Raw genomic sequence first — 16,070 nt, forward strand, 5'->3', positions numbered from 1 at the left:
CAGCTCACTTCGCTGTTGGTATTTTATCCCTCTAGCCTCAGCCTGGAAATTTTCCAGAAGCTAGAGGTCTTTCTGAGCTACAGACCCATAAAAGTCAGATGAAGGTCTTGGGATTTCTCCAAATTCATCTGGGCTCTCAGTCATTTCCCCTTTGAGGCCCCACCTCTCCATGGACTGACCAGGCTTGGGAGGCAGGCTGAGACACAGTCCCCTTTTTGGAGGCCCTGCTAAATCTAGTTTCTTATCTGTCCTTGTGAAAAAACCCAAAAAAACCAAAAAAAACCACTTGCCTCCAAGCCCAAAAGGAGTTTTCAAACAAAATAAAACAAATGCAAGATATTTCCTTTGGGGTTTGAATGAGTTTTCAAACAGAATAAAACAAATGTAGAACTGGCTATGCTTTTCCCCCTTTTCGCGCCAGCTCTTTTATGTTACAAATTTAACCTTGAGGCTGGTGCTCGGAAGAGCTTTCCGCTCTGCTCTGCCAGTTGATTGAAAGCCTTTAGCCTTTCAAGACTTTAGCCTCTGCTTTGCATTTCAAGCACTTATTTTACAATTCAAATGCCAGGAATTTGATTGCTTATTTTCTGAACTCAGGTCCGTCTCTCTCTAAAGCTGTAAGACCCAGCCTAATGTCTACTGTTGTTATGTAAAGCGGTGTAAAAATCAATTACTGTGAAAATGATCAATGTCAATTTCCAAATGTTATCATGCCACTTAAGCATTATTAGCTTATTCAAGGACCTTTTAACTCTTTTTTCCGTAGATTTATCTGGCAACTTCTCAGTACTAAGCATGCACTCCCCTGCCCACTGCCACTGACAGAAGCCAAGCTGTGTGGTTCATTATCTTCTCCTCCTTGCCCACCCACCTTCCAGGATGACCTCCACAGCCCCTCACTTCAGTCTCAGGGTTCTTTCACTCCCTCCCCGGGGTTGTTCTGCAGTCACTGACGGGTGCTCTCAAGACCTTGCTGTCCTCCAGGACTCCACCTTAAACCCAGAAATCCTGCGTTCAGTCCTGGCAGCTTTCTTACTTTGCTCTTGTGGAGCTAGCATTTCAACCTCACAACTTCTAATCCAGAGCCACCTCTTATTTTCCTCCTCCTTACAGAGTTCCCCGTGGCTTACTTAATTTCTTTCCCTTGATTTCTTTACCACTTGGATCCCATTGGTTACGTGCATTCTCAACTGTTAAAGGAAAAATCCAACAATCATATATTTTGAAAAGATCATGAGTCGGGCAGCATCCAGGTTCAGAAGTGCTAAGAGAAAGGAGCTCTGAAGAGCTGCTCTAGGTGAGAGATTTTTATAGAGCAAAGCGATCGGGGCAAGGAAGTTATACTGGGCATTTGCTGATTGATCAACGCAGGGTTACCCCCTTCATGGAGCAAAGGAATGTCTTGGAGCTCGTCTGGATACTTGTGTTGAGCAGGGAAGTGCTGATTGGTGGACCTAGGCCTTCCTTTTATGGGAGATCCCAGCTTAGAAACTAGCTAAGTTTTGGTTTGTTGACTGGGGCTTAGCATGAGTGACCCCTTCTTGGGCCTACTTTAGATATTTTAACATACCTGTACCTGACTGCATGTGACCATAGCACCTGACACGTCTCTAGATAAGTGTTTGCAGACCTCCGCTGGGTCTTAGTGTTATTCTCTCCCTCTTCCTCTCCCCTGCTTCTTTTTCTTATCTCTTTTTTTCTACTGGACTCTAAGCTACTGGGTCTTATGCCTCTGAATCTTTAGTGTCTAATACTCTTCTTAGTACTGATCAATAAATATTTGGTGAATGAATGAAGAAAAGAGTAATGCTTATTCTTCAAATAAATTCTAACATTTTATATCTACTTATTCTTCAGTCATTCATAGTGGTTAAATACAATGATTCAAAAGTGTTGAATAGAAAACGTGAAATTATTTTAGATTTAAAGCATTAAAGAATGAGGAAAAATTGAGTTAAAGTACTTTATAGTTAAATCTGGCTCTTGAAATATTCCATTTTTAGGATATTCTCACCCATATTTCTATTTACTAGAAACATTAAATTATTACAAACTCACTTTTAGATCAACTTATAGTAGTGCAATTTACGTGAAAATGCACCCATTATAAGTATATATAGTTCAATGAGTTTTGACACATGTAGATACCCACGTAACCACCACGAACAGTAAAGATATAGAACATTTCCATCATCCCCAAAAGTTCCTTTGTGTCCCTTTTCAGTCAGTCCGGATCCACCTCGCTGTGTCCCCAAGCCCCAGACAATCACTGATCTGCTTTCTGTCACCATAGCTTCTTCAGCTTTTTCTGGAATTTCATGTAAATGGAATCGTACAGTATGTACTCTGTTGCGTCTGGTTTCTTTTGCTCCGTACATTGTTGAAATTTATCCGTGTTGTGGCCTCTGCCACAATTTGTGTAGCCATACAATGTTGATCAACTTTGAGGTTGTTTTAGTTTCTGGCTGTAATGCATAAAGCTGTTGTCAATGTTCTGCATAAGTCTGTGTATGGATACAGTTTCATTTCTCTTGGGTAGCCACCTAGGAGTAGAATGCATGGGTCTTAGGCTAAGTATGAAGTTAATGTTACAAGAAACTGTCAAGCTGTTCTCCAGGGTGGTTGTTGACATTTTACATTCCCACCAGAGTTCTAGTTGCTCCCTATATTATCACACTATATCTCATCAACACTTGGCATTGTCAGTCCTTTTACTTTTCCCCATTCTACTGGGTATGTAATGATGTCTCACTGTGGTTTAAATGTACATTTCTCTGATAACTAATGATGCTGACAAGTCTTCATGTGCTTATAGGCAATTAGTAATATATTCTTCTGGTGAAGTGTTAGTTTAAACATTTTGGCAAGTTTTATCTGGGTGGTTGTCTTATTGAGTTGCAAGAGTTATCGATATATATGTCAGATATATGTATTGTGAATATTTTCTTCTAGTCTGTACTTTGCATTTTTATTTCCCTAGCAGTGTTTTTCAGATAGCAGAAAATTTTAATTTCAGTGAAGTCCCATTTATCAATTATTTTGTTTTATGATTCATGCTTTCTGTGTTTCATCTAAGAAATCTTTGCCTACTCCGTGGTTGCAAAGAATCTCTCTTATGTTACAAGCTGATTTTTAAAATAGGTTAAAAACTAACCAGTGAGTCAGCATTGTTATGATCTTAGCTACTGTGGTCTAAAGAAATAATTCTTCTCTGATACCGAAATCCCTGTGTAGTATACTGTGACTCTCCTAATTCTGAATTAAGCCTTTGAATAGAGATGAAGAGCTTTGAACAGTTGTTTAAAAAATTAATAAGTATTTCCAAAGGTAATGATTACATTTATTCCCAAACATAGAGACCAAGTGAGCAGGATATGAGAAGAGCACCCAGTTTCTCAATTCGGACTGTATTGAGGCTCTCTTCACACACACACACACACACAAAACAAGCTTGTCATTCCCTTTTTCTTTCTCCTTTTGTTTAAAAAAAAAATCTGTTTTGAGTCTCTGAATATGCCAACTTTTTCTGTCTTTTGTATCTTTTTCCCTTTATATTTGCTCTTCCCAGAAGGGCTCCATTTATTTCTTGCCTCTTTTCTTTCCCTTCCCATATTCCCTTCTTATCTCTTTTTACTTCTCTCTTCACCTCTTCTATTTCTAGTTTTTTTTTCTCACTGATTATTCCCTTCTGAAATTGACTTAGCGTGGAACCTATGTATAAATAGACAGAACTATGCATTCAGAATTTGAGTAGAGTTTTATAGTGTCTATTCACAATTTTGAAGATGAGTTGAATGCTTTATGCTTCTCTTTAAAAACTGACCAAGTTGGTTTTAATTTGAATATTGTTCTCAACTGATTCTCTCTCCTGTCATCAGGTAGAATCAAGTTTTATTTGGTAATTTGGGAGAACTTTTTGCACAGAGATGAACCACGGATACAAAGCTCTCTGGTAGGGAAATAAAATCTTCAATGTTAGATTGTTTTTTCAGGAAAATATTTATTTTGCATAAACATTGTACAAAATTTTAACTGTTTTAATGTACTTTGGGAGGTTTTGCTGATGTTTTCTTTCAGAAAATATGGCTATTTCATAGTCCCTTTTAAAGAATCTCACAGGACTTATAAACTGCTTCATAAAATGCAAACCTACAGAGACACTGTCCTGTATTCTTTAAGCCTGCAAAATTCTTTAACATTTCCCATTTCTTTTCTTAATGTGGTACAGTGATTATTTTTATTCTCCCTTTCTCTATTCCATATTCTGTCTTCATTTTTTTTTCCAATTTATGTCATTTGCTCTCTCTGTATATTTTTACTGCACTCTCTTTAAGGGTTTACAGTTTGGATAGCACAATGATTGCTCTTTCAGTGTCTTCTTCCCCCTTCAGGTTTTCTATTTTCCCACCCCTCTATACCACATTCTCTTATTCCTTTAAAAATTTCTGCTTAATTCACATCTATGCTTCTCCTTAGATCCAATTCAGCGACTTCTGGCAGCTCTTAGGAGAAGAAAAGAGTTCTTGTCCAGTACTTCATTTCTGTAATCATTTGAAACCTACAAACTAAGACATTTGGGAACAATTATGGTTTAATGCTTCATAATGAAAATGCTTCTTTTCAGTCCATTTCAACTGTCCTCAGAGGTGCTAAAACTTATTTAACATTTTAGTTCATTGAGTAATGCATTTAAAATGAATATAGATGGAAAGAATCAGGGTATGGCTAGAGCCAAGGTGAACTGCAAATCATGGAAACAGTGGGCATATTTCAGAATGGGTTTTCAAAGTTTTATATCTGTGAAAGCTCTAAAGACAGAGTGGAATAAATAAATGTTAGAGGGGATGGATAGAGACTTGGGGAAGTCTGAGAGTTACCGCCCTAATCTGCCTATGGTGATTTCTTTGGCATCTCCAATTTAATGTTCGTACGTCACATGAATCACTACTTCATAGTATATCCATGTTCATTTTTTAAAAAATAAATTTATTTATTTATTTTTGGCTGCGTTGGGTCTTCGTTGCTGCACACGGGCTTTCTCTATTTGCGGCGAGTGGGGGCTACTCTTCGTTGCATTGCGCAGGCTTCTCATTGCAGTGGCTTCTCTTGTTGCGGAGCACGGGCTCTAGGCACGCGGGCTTCAGTAGTTGTGGCACACGGGCTCTAGAGCGCAGGCTCTGTAGTTGTGGTACACAGGCTAAGTTGCTCTGCGGCATGTGGGATCTTCCCGGACCAGGGCTCGAACCCGTGTCCCCTGCATTGGTAGGTGGATTCTTAACCACTGAGCCACCAGAGAAGCCCCTCCATGTTCATTTTTGTATAAAATAGTCTCCCAAGTCTCCAAGTAAAATAGTTCTATTAGATGACTTTTTTCTTTTTCCTGTGCCTTTCAGTCCATCCAGCACCTTGTTCAAGTGTCTGTAGGGGTAGGAGTGCCCAGTGTGACAGGCTCAGCACCAGAGCAAGAAAGTTGGGCATCTCGTCCAACTTGTTTACCCTCTTGCTTCCCGTCACCGTTACCATCATTAACTGGGAATGAGGGTGCTGGAGGAGATAGATGGTGGTGGTGATTGGGGGCAGCCTCTCTGGTAGATGACTGTCTCGAAATGCAATGGATTGTTTGAGTAGAGAGTGACTCACCCTGAGTGGAGGTGTTTAAAAAGAGACAGGGGACTTCCCTGGTGGTCCAGTGGTTAGGGCTCCACGCTTCCACTGCCAGGGGCACGGGTTTGGTCCCTGGTTCAGGAACTAAGATCCCACATGCTGTGTGGCACAGCGAAAACAAAATGGTGGGAATGTAAACTGATACAGCAACAACAAAAAACCAGAGTGAGGTTGTGGGCTAAGACTGGATAAATGACCTATCAAAGAATCTGGCTGTTGTGGTAGAATAGAAGGGAATTTTTATTTTCCTAGAAAGCATTCTATTATTAAATGGATCATTTACATTAAGATACAAAAAAAATCTAGTAACATTTTTAGGGTATTGAAAGTAAACCATCAAAACAATTCCACTAAGTAGTAGAAATTAGAGATAGTATTGTTGAATATAAAATTTACTAATGAAATAACTGTAAATTAAAAATTTATTAAAGTGCCTTGGTTTTATTGGGAATAAAATTAATTGTTCTTACTAAAATATAAACAAGCAAAAACTAGAATGGGAGGGAATTCCCTGGCTGTCCAGTGGTTAAGACTCAACACTCTCACTGCCGAGGGCCCGGGTTCGATCCCTGGTCAGGCAACTAAGATCCTACAAGCCATGTGACCGAAAAAACAAAACAAAACACCGAAATGGGAGTATATTGTCCTCTGGCTAGGTAGCAGTGGTGTGTCGGGTAGAGAAAATGAAGAGATGATGGGAGGAAGAAAGACAGAGAAGAGCTGAGGATGGGGCTGAGAACTGTCCTTAACCTGTTGCGTTGGTTTTTACTGGGTCGTGTTATTTCCTGTTGCCTGATAGCAGGCTAATCAAACGAGCTCTGGGACCTTCTTCAGGCATTCTTTCTTTCTACTACCATCTTGGCCTCTGTGTAGCTTGGAAATCAGTGGGAATCCATCCGGGTTCCTTCCATATTTAACATTTGGGGGCTTCCCTGGTGGCGCAGTGGTTGAGAATCCGCCTGCCAATGTAGGGGACATGGTTTTGAGCCCTGGTCCTGGAAGATTCCACATGCCGCAGAGCAGCTAAGCCCGTGTGCCACAACTACTGAGCCTGTACTCTAGAGCCTGTGTGCCACAACTACTGAGCCTGCACTCTAGAGCCCGTGAGCCACAACTACTGAGCCTGAGTGCCACAACTACTGAAGCCCGCGCACCTAGAGCCTGTGCTCCGCAACAAGAGAAGCTGCTGCGATGAGACGCCTGCGCACCGCAACGAAGAGTAGCCCCCTCTCACCACAACTAGAGAAAAGCCCGCATGCGGCAACAAAGACCCAACGTAGCCAAAAATAAATAAATAAATTTATGACACTTGGAAAGATGAACTCTGACGTTGGAGGAGATAGAAGTAATTTCTTTCTTTTTAAATGCTGACACATCGACACCCTGCTACTCAAAATATATGGACCAGCAGCACCTACAGTGTGGACATCACAAGGGAGCTTGTGAGAAATGCAGAATGTCAGGCCCCAGCCCCACCTGCTGAATCGTGATCTGCATTTTAACAAGATCTCCATGGGATTCATGTGCACAGTCAGGCTGGAGAAGTACTGATCTAACATATTTAGTTGGCATTCCTGTAGGGTGTCCTCTACTCCCAGGGTGTCAATAATTTCCTGGAATGTGTTTAATTGGGGCTGTGCTCTTTTAATTAATCTATTAATCCATTATCACATTTAATCCTCACAACAAACCTTCAAGATACCTTAATCCTTCTGTTGCAGATAATGCAGTTAAGTAACTTACCTAAGGTCACAGAGCTGGTAAACACTGGAAATGTTCTACTGGGATCTGACTGATTCCCAAGCCTTTTTTTCTTTTCCTACACTATATTGCTTTTTCTTGAACTTAATAATGAGTAATTGTTTATGCATTGGGAGAATCAACTCATTAAAAAATTAAGGTTGTAAAAGAGAGCCCCCTTTTGAGCGTATTTAGAGAAAGAGGTCTTTCAGTCATTTAAAGATTATTTCAACCCTCGGAATGGGAGAAAATATTTGCAAAGGAATCAATGGACAAAGGATTAATCTCCAAAATATATAAACTGCTCTGCTGCTCAATATTAAAAAAACAAACAACCCAGTCAAAAAATGGGCAGCAGACCTAAATAGACATTTCTCCAAAGAAGACATACCGATGGCCAAGAAGCACATGAAAAGCTGCTCAACATCACTAATTATTAGAGAAATACAAATCAAAACTACAATGAGGTTTCACCTCACACCAGTTAGAATGGGCATCATCAGAAAATCTACAAACAACAAATGCTGGAGAGGGTGCGGAGAAAAGGGGACCCTCTTGCACTGTTGGTGGGAATGTAAATTGATACAGCCACTATGGAGAACAGTATGGAGGTTCCTTAAAAAAGTAAAAATAGAATTACCATACGACCCAGCAATCCCACTACTGGGCATATACCCAGAGAAAACCATAATTCAAAAAGACACATGCACCCCAGTGTTCGTTGCAGCACTATTTACAATAGCCAGGTCATGGAAGCAACCTGAATGCCCATCGACAGATGAATGGATAAAGAAGATGTGGTACAGGGGCTTCCCTGGTGGCGCAGTGGTTGGGAGTCCACCTGCCGATGCAGGGGACATGGGTTCGTGCCCCGGTCTGGGAGGATCCCACATGCCACGGAGCGGCTGGGCCCGTGAGCCATGGCCGCTGAGCCTGCGCGTCTGGAGCCTGTGCTCCGCAATGGGAGAGGCCACAACAGTGAGAGGCCCACATATCGCAAAAAAAAAAAAAAAGATGTGGTACATATATGCAATGGAATATTACTGAGCCATAAAAAGGAACGAAATTGGGTCATTTGTAGAGACGTGGATGGACCTAGAGACTGTTATGCAGAGTGAAGTAAGTCAGAAAGAGAAAAACAAATATCATATATTAACGCATATATGTGGAATCTAGAAAAATGGTACAGATGAACCGGATTGCAAGGCAGAAATAGAGACAGATGGAGAGAACAAACGTTTGGACACCAAGGGGGGAAGTGGTGGTGGTGGTGGTATGAATTGGGAGATTGGGATTGACATGTATACACTAACATGTATAAAATAGATAACTAATAAGAACCTGGTGTATAAAAAATAACTAAAATAAAATTCAAATAAATAAATAAATAGTAAATAAATAAATAAAAGAGGAACTATAAAGTCACAGGTAAGGGGGCCAGGAATATCCTCTGACTCCTGATTCTGCAGGGAAAACTTATGAAACCTCGAAATACTATTCACGCTGCCTCAATTGCCTTATTTATAAATTGGGAAATTTATATCTTTTGGGAAAAAAAGAAAAGATTTTTTCAAATAGTGCATCGCACCTCTGTTGGTGATAAAGCAAAGAAGACAGGGTGAAGCATCATTGGTCCCTGGCTTTTGGAGTAACTTAGGGAAGTGGGAAGAGTGCATCCTGGCATGCACACACTTCATCCTGCCCATCAGCTGACTTGTATCTTGTTGCTGCTGAGGTAGGCCCCATCTGTTCAAGCCCATGTTGAGCCAGGTGCTAAGAGCAGTACTGATTGTTTTATGCTTAGGCTGCCCATATGCCTCCATGCAAACTGTAGTTCAAGAGCTGTAGAACGATTTGCATTTGCAGTGTATCAGATGCCTTTGAACAAAACTAGTGCCAATAAGGCTATTTGAAAAATGCTTAATATTTGCCAAAAGAGTGTAGAACGTGTGGCCACCAACCAGATTATTAAGAAATCTTGCATTTTCAGAAAAGCTCCATTTTCCAGGGAGAGGTGCAAGTGAAGAAACCCTGTAAAACACTGGAGATGACCCTGATCACCCTTCTTTCTTGGAAAACTCCATTCAGCTGCAAAAATAGAGGCTAAAACCCAAAGCCACTGACAATTTGATTTGAGGCTAGAGTATTCTTAAGTCACCCTAGCTCAGGGGTTGTAACCCTGATGGATTTGTTTCTATCTGGGCAATATCTAGTGTGGGCTGTCCACACTGCATGAGCATTTCTTGGGAGAACGAGATAATGCTTTAAAATGAGCAGCGTATTTGAAGCATGAAGTGAGCCTGGGGGCACGTCCCAGCATCTTTATAGAGTAGAACAGGGTGTACACCGGGGCATGGTTTTCAGTGGGGTGAAGGCAGGGGAAGGATTGATATTTCTGGATGGGTCTCAGGGCTGTTCTCACACTTGAAGGGAACTCTGTTGGCCCTACCTTTCACAGGGTATGTGTTTGTTGGTGGAGGAGACCCGCCCCACCAAGGTCTTTCCTCTGCGCTGGCCAGCCCTGCTGTCCCTAATGTGATGACCTTGGGGGCCTCCAAGCTTGGGAGCTTTCAGAGTCGCCTGGGAGCGGGGCCTGATAGCGGCGCCTTCCTCACGCGCTCCATCGTCAGCCTGTCCTTCCCTCCAGCTTCCTTTCTGACGTTAGTAGAAGGTTGGGACTTGGGGCGAGAGAGCGGCCCTGGACTTCAAGGACCGATGAACTTGGAGGCCCCACCCCTCGGTTCAGAGCTAGCCCAACTCGGAGAACTCAAGAGTCAGCCTCTAGAGTAAAGCTCTTTGAGTTAATATATGTTAAAAAAAAAAAAAGGGCAAACGCATCCTAAATGTCAGTCCGATATCCACGGGGGCGTGAGACAGCAGGTAATTAGAAGCAATTAGCTGTCCCCCTGCCGGGAAGCCGGGCAATTACCTTTTCTCTCTTCCTCTTCCGTCTGTCCTTCTCTGTGGAAGCGGTAGAAAGGCTTTGCTCCCCAAGCAGCAGTGTACGCTGAGCTGGCGCGGGAATGAGGAACGGACTGAGCAGGCATCAGCTCTGCTCCTCCCGCCGCCGTGGTGGCCGCCGGCAGAGCAGTGCATTGTGGAGGCTGAGCGCGCCGCTGCGGCGGGACCTGCGGCCCCGGGATCGCGCGCCGTGGAGCTGTCCGACGTGCTGACCGTCCCGACCCGCGGCCGGCGCGTGCCCCGCGCGCCCACCTGCACCGGACCCCAAGACCTGGTCTGCCGCTCACCCTCCGTCTGTCCGTCCGTCTGCCTGTCTCTCCTTACCTTGGGGCGCAGCGGCTGGAGGAAATCATGGTGTTCGCTCCAGGTACACCAGCACCTTGCTTTTTCACCAGGTGTCCGGAAGGGGAGCAGGGAAGAGACGGGAGAGGATAGAGAGAAAAGACTTTTCTCTTCGGCCCACCCGTGCGTTTTGGAGTTATTACTGCCTGTGAGCGGGGGACGGGAGGGAGAGTGCCCCTCTCCCCAGTCCCGCCCCATCTGTCCTGTAAGAAGCTCAGCCTTCGTCCTGCCCCGCCGCTGCTAATGCCGCCTGCTGCGCCGTATCCCGTCGGACTCAGGCACCTTGCGAACTGGGACCTTCACAGCAGCACAGGCGCCTACTTGAGCGGGAGGGTGGAGAGGTGGGGCAAAGAGTAGTGGGTTTCGGGCTACTTCGGTGGGAACCTTCTTCAGTGCCACTTCCCCCTCCGTAGAAGTGATCGAGTGACCCCGTTCCTCCCGACCTCCTGGGGAGAGAAGTGTGTGAAGCCCAGGGAGTGGGACGAAGGGCGGAAGAGCAGTACTCCTTAAGGAATTAGATCTGAAACTCCAGCGGCCGGAGGCTGCAGTACAGAGGCTGCTCCTGCGGCGCCGCTGGCTGTTGCAGTGTCTTTTTGGAGCTGGCGGTGAAGGACTCAGTCCCTTTGCTGCTCTCTGTGGCTACAAGTTGGCGAAGAGTCATTTGCCTGCGGTTGACCGGCGGACTGGCGTACGCGTGTGTGTATTTGAGTGAGCCTCCCCAGCCCCCCAGCAAGGACATGGGCGTGTGTTTCGGGTGAGGTCAGGAGAGTTAGGGAGTGGCGGGGAAAGCGTGGTCATTATTAACGTAGAAAGCTCTCTCTAGGGAAGAGCTTCAGTCTTTTTTCCCCCTCTCTTAAATGACAGGCTCTGCTATCGTTGAAGACCGTTGTGGGGGAAAAAAGAAAAAAGAAAAAGTAAGGAAAAGAGTAGAGGGGCCTGGAAGTCTTTAATTTTGTTATGGTTCTTTAACTTAAAAGGTTGATTTGCATTTGCTGTGGCCACTGACCTCAGATGGCTAGGGAGGAGAGGTATAATGCATTTTTAAAAGGTAAGAATTGAGCCTGGCCTTCAAAAAATTCACATAGCAAAACTGGAGAAAAGGAAGCCCCCCCACCCCCAAATCAGCAGGCTAGCTGAGGAGGCAGGAATGAGTTTCTGTCGTTCTGACACTCACCACAGGCAGTGACTCAGAGAAATGCCTTAGAGGAAAGCCCAGGAGCCCTTTTGCCCACCCCAAATAACTCAAGGGGAGACGGTGTTCTGTACAGTGAAGGACACTCAAGCAACCCAGAATCTGTGACGTTGGGAAATAGCAGCTCCTTGTTGCATTTATAAGCTACTTAACACTTTGTAAAAGCATTTTCAGGTCGTTATCTCATTCGATCTTCAGGTTGCCCTCTGAGGTAAGCAGTAGCATCTCTAGTTTACCACCCCCCAGGGAGGTGGTGGTTCCAGATTGTCTTGCCAGCCTCAGCTGGAGTTTTCTGACTTCAGATTCTCTTTCTTTTTTATACCTCAGACAAAATACCTTAGTTTCAGGGATAGCTGCTTTTTGGTCCAAGGTCAGACATAGCCAAAGGGAAGTGTTCTTACACTTCCGAGGGGGGGGGATGGGCTGGCGTTGTGCAGTGAGGATTGTTGGGCGATGTTAACTAGGCATTTTCTAAAAGCATGGTAATAGGTGGAAGATTGTGTAACGAGCAGTGGGGAATTTCTGGAGCCCACCATTTGGGTAGGGCTTTATTTTTCCATTTTTCCCCAAGTTTGTATTAGTTCTATCTTTTCATAACTGTTAGAGATAGCACAAATTGACCTGAATAGGATATGTACTGAAACTCACAGGGAAACACTTTTTGGGTCATTTCTTCAATTTTGAGTTTCTCTTGAAAAGTCATAAGCATTTTGGGGCAGTAAGAACAGGGTGCTAAAAATATTATGTCAATTACCTTCTCATCTACTGATCATAAGTCTTCTAACTCATGTAGTGATATTATTCTGAAAGAAGATCAGAACAATGAATTGCTTTTTAATTCTGCCAGATTTTCAGCATTACAACCTCATTTCTAGGACTCTTGCTCTTCTAAATCTCTTTAATCTGGGGATCCAGATGTTTTGTACTAAGTGAGGGGAAATACTCCCCCATCCCTTTCTCCAAGCCAACCTGACACTCAGAAAGGGAGGGAACAGAGGCAAGTGCTATGGTTATTCCAAAATTAATAAAAAGTGTTAGAAAATTCAAGATGAATATAGTAACAGATTAACAGTGAGCTGATCATAAAATTGGGTCAGTGGGTACTATGCCCTTCAAAACCCATTGTAGCTTTTCTGGATTTTAGCAAAGGGAGACAAGAAGCCTGAGTCCTAGTTCCGGCCTTGCCTGTATAGACTGTCCTGCCTTTAAATGGTTCTGCTGCCTCTTTGCTTACCTTAAAGGCAAGGTGAAAAGTGACAGAGATTCATGAAGCAAATTTAAGTCCAGAAGTATAATGGAATGAAGGAGAAATAACCTTATATAACTCTAGTTACGATTCACTCTCATCATATAGTATAAAATAGTCTTGCACTCTTGTTTCAGTTCATCTACAGATTATAAGGAGCAGGGCTTAAGTGGGGCAGGTTCTTTGGGTGGTTTTTCAGTTTACATAGGGTAGACAATTCAATTCTACACTTTTCCCCCTTCTTATACCATTCATAGGCTTTGTAATTTAAGAGGGTTTTAGTTTTGTGCATACCAATGTTAAACCCCTTAAAGGTAAGGGCCAAGGCTACTAATTATTTGAGAATTCAGTTACCTGAAGGCTGCTATCACTCATTGCTTCTTCCCTTTAAAGGAATTACACAAAATTAATAACAGTTAAATGAGAAATAAAAAATTACAGAATTTCTCTGTAAATACCATATATCCCTAAACATAGGTTAAACTAAGCTGGGGTGGGGGTGGGGCCATGGCTGAGGTAAAAGGTCAAAGGCAGGCCGTTTGCTTTTCCTAAATATCTAATCTATTCCTCCTGCTTTCTTACTCCCAAACAGTGGTTAGAATCCTTCTTCATAGAGCAATTTGAGAAGATTTAGATGCATACCACCAGTGCTAAAGGAAAGAGGGTGACACAAACAACATGGCAAAATATTTTAGCTCCTGTGCATATGCTACTAAATTGACCCAGGTTACTTAGTCTGTGACTATAGCAAAAGCTCCCACTTGGGAGAAAAGGAAAAAGTTCTGGAAGAAAATGTCTGGACTTCCCATATGGTACTGTTGGTTTTGTGGGGGAATATCAAGGCATTCTTACCAATTTGTGGATAAAGTCAAAGCAGAAGAAAGAAGAAAGACCACTGGACATGGGTGTTGGAAGTGAAAAAAAGCACACAGGAGAATGTCGGGATATTTCCTGGCCTATTCCAGGATGAGAAAGAAGATGCTCACAAATTCAAGTGTCTTTTCAATGCCATGGTTTCACCCAAAGAATTCAAGACTATGAACAATCAGATGAGCAACCCCTCCTCCCTTAAGGAAGAGCTATTAAAGAATAGAGTATGAGGTGGAAAGTGAGGACAGAAGCTTCCTTATCCCTGGGCAATTCCTCCCTTTCTCCCAGTGATTAGTATATACTTCAGGGGTTAAAATGCACCTCTCTGTAGATGGACCTAATGTGTACTTGACTTTGTTTGGATTGCCTTCAAGTAAGAGGTTCTGTCAGCAAAGCGATCTCTCTTCTCTTGCACATGAATTAGTCAAGGTCTGATAAGGATTTCAGGGGGGAATAAAAATGGTATAATTATAAGCCATTAGCCAGTCCCTTGACTTCTAAGATTAGTTTGAAAAACATTTAGCAAAAATAGTTCTAGAGAGAGCTATCAAAAGTATTTAAGAAAATAATTATTGCAAGGGTATTATAGCTTTTCTTTATATAAATCTCTTACCAATTCTTGAGAGATCCATGAATGAATAAATTATATAGCAGACTGTCTTAACGGTAAGGTTTGCAGTCTGCCAACTTAAATTCTCTTCTGTTGGCATAAAGGGTTTTTAAAATTTTTTAATTTATTATTTAAAAAAATTTATATACAGTTAAATTGACTTTTTTTGGATGTACAGTTCTCTGAGTTATAACTTATGCATAGAGTTGTATAATGACCACAGAACAGTTCCATTGTACCAAAAAATCTCCTCCTGCTACCCCTTTTGTAATCAAACCTTTCCTCCTACCCCTAACCTCTGGTGACCACTGATCTGTTTTCTACTCTAACAGATTTGCTTTTTCCAGAATGTCATATAAATGGGATCATACAGTATATAACCTTTTGAGACTGACTTCTTTTACTCAGTATAATGTCAGTGAGATTCATCCACATTGTTGCCTATATCAAGAATTCATTCCTTTTAATTGTTGAGTAGTATTCCATTGTATGAACGGAATCACAGGTGTTTATCCCTTTTCCCAAAAGTTTAGGTTATTTTCAGTTTTTGGTGATTATGAATAAAGTGATAAACATTCCTGTACATGTTATGTATGAACATAGGTTTTCGTTTATCTAGGGTAAATACCTAGGCTTGGGACTACTGGATCTTATAGTAAGTATATGTTCTTCAGAAGGGTTGTACCATTTTGCGTTACCATCAGCAATGTTTGCGAATTCCAGTTGGTCTGCATCCTTGTCTTTCTAACAGGCATATAATGGTATTCATTGTCATTTTATTTTGCGTTTTCCTAATGGCTAATGATTTTGGTAATTTTTTTCAGGATTTTATCAATATTTGCCATAGGTGTGTCTTCTTTTTTTGGTAATTTAATTTTATTTTATATTGGGGTATAGTTGATTTACAATGTTGTGTTAGTTTCAGGTATACAGCAAAGTGATTCAGTTATACATATATATATATATCCATTCTTTTTCAGATTCTTTTTCCATATAGATTATTGCAGAATACTGAGTAGAGTTCCCTATGCTATACAGTAGGCCCTTGGGTTTTTTAAAAATATTTATTTATTTGGTTGCAGCAGGGGTCTTAGTTGTGGCAGGCAGGGTCCTTAGTTGTGGAATATGAGCTCTTAATTGTGGCATGCGTGTGGGATCTAGTTCCCTGACCAGGGATTGAACCCAGGCCCCCTGCATTGGGAGCGCAGAGTCTTATCCACTGCGCCACCAGGGAAGTCCAGTAGGTCCCTGTTGAATGTGTATCTTCTTTCGGTGAAGTGTCTGTTCAAATCTTTTGCCCATTTTGCGGGGAGATGTTTGTGTTCTTATAATTGAGTTTTGAGAGTTCTTTATATATTCTGGATACACATCTGTTGTTGAATATGTGATTTACAAATATTTCCTTCTAGTTTGTGTCTTGACTTCATTCTTTTAACACTTTTACC

The 16,070-nt window shown here is 42.2% G+C and overlaps 1 protein-coding gene across 1 annotated transcript in view; it reads left to right on the forward strand.

Annotated features, from left to right (window-relative positions):
- Nucleotides 1-10,247: 10,247 nt before the first annotated feature.
- AKAIN1 (A-kinase anchor inhibitor 1) overlaps nucleotides 10,248-16,070 on the forward strand; it is a gene marked incomplete at both ends in the record, with an annotated part of 45,922 nt that continues 40,099 nt past the window's right edge. Inside the window, one exon of the mRNA XM_082668476.1 lies at nucleotides 10,248-10,284. Coding sequence (XP_082524602.1) covers nucleotides 10,248-10,284 — 37 coding nt within the window. The remainder of the gene's footprint in view (nucleotides 10,285-16,070) is intronic.

Source organism: Grampus griseus (genome assembly GCF_964374135.1).
Source record: "Grampus griseus genome assembly, chromosome: 12".
Taxonomy (NCBI): Eukaryota; Metazoa; Chordata; class Mammalia; order Artiodactyla; family Delphinidae; genus Grampus; species Grampus griseus.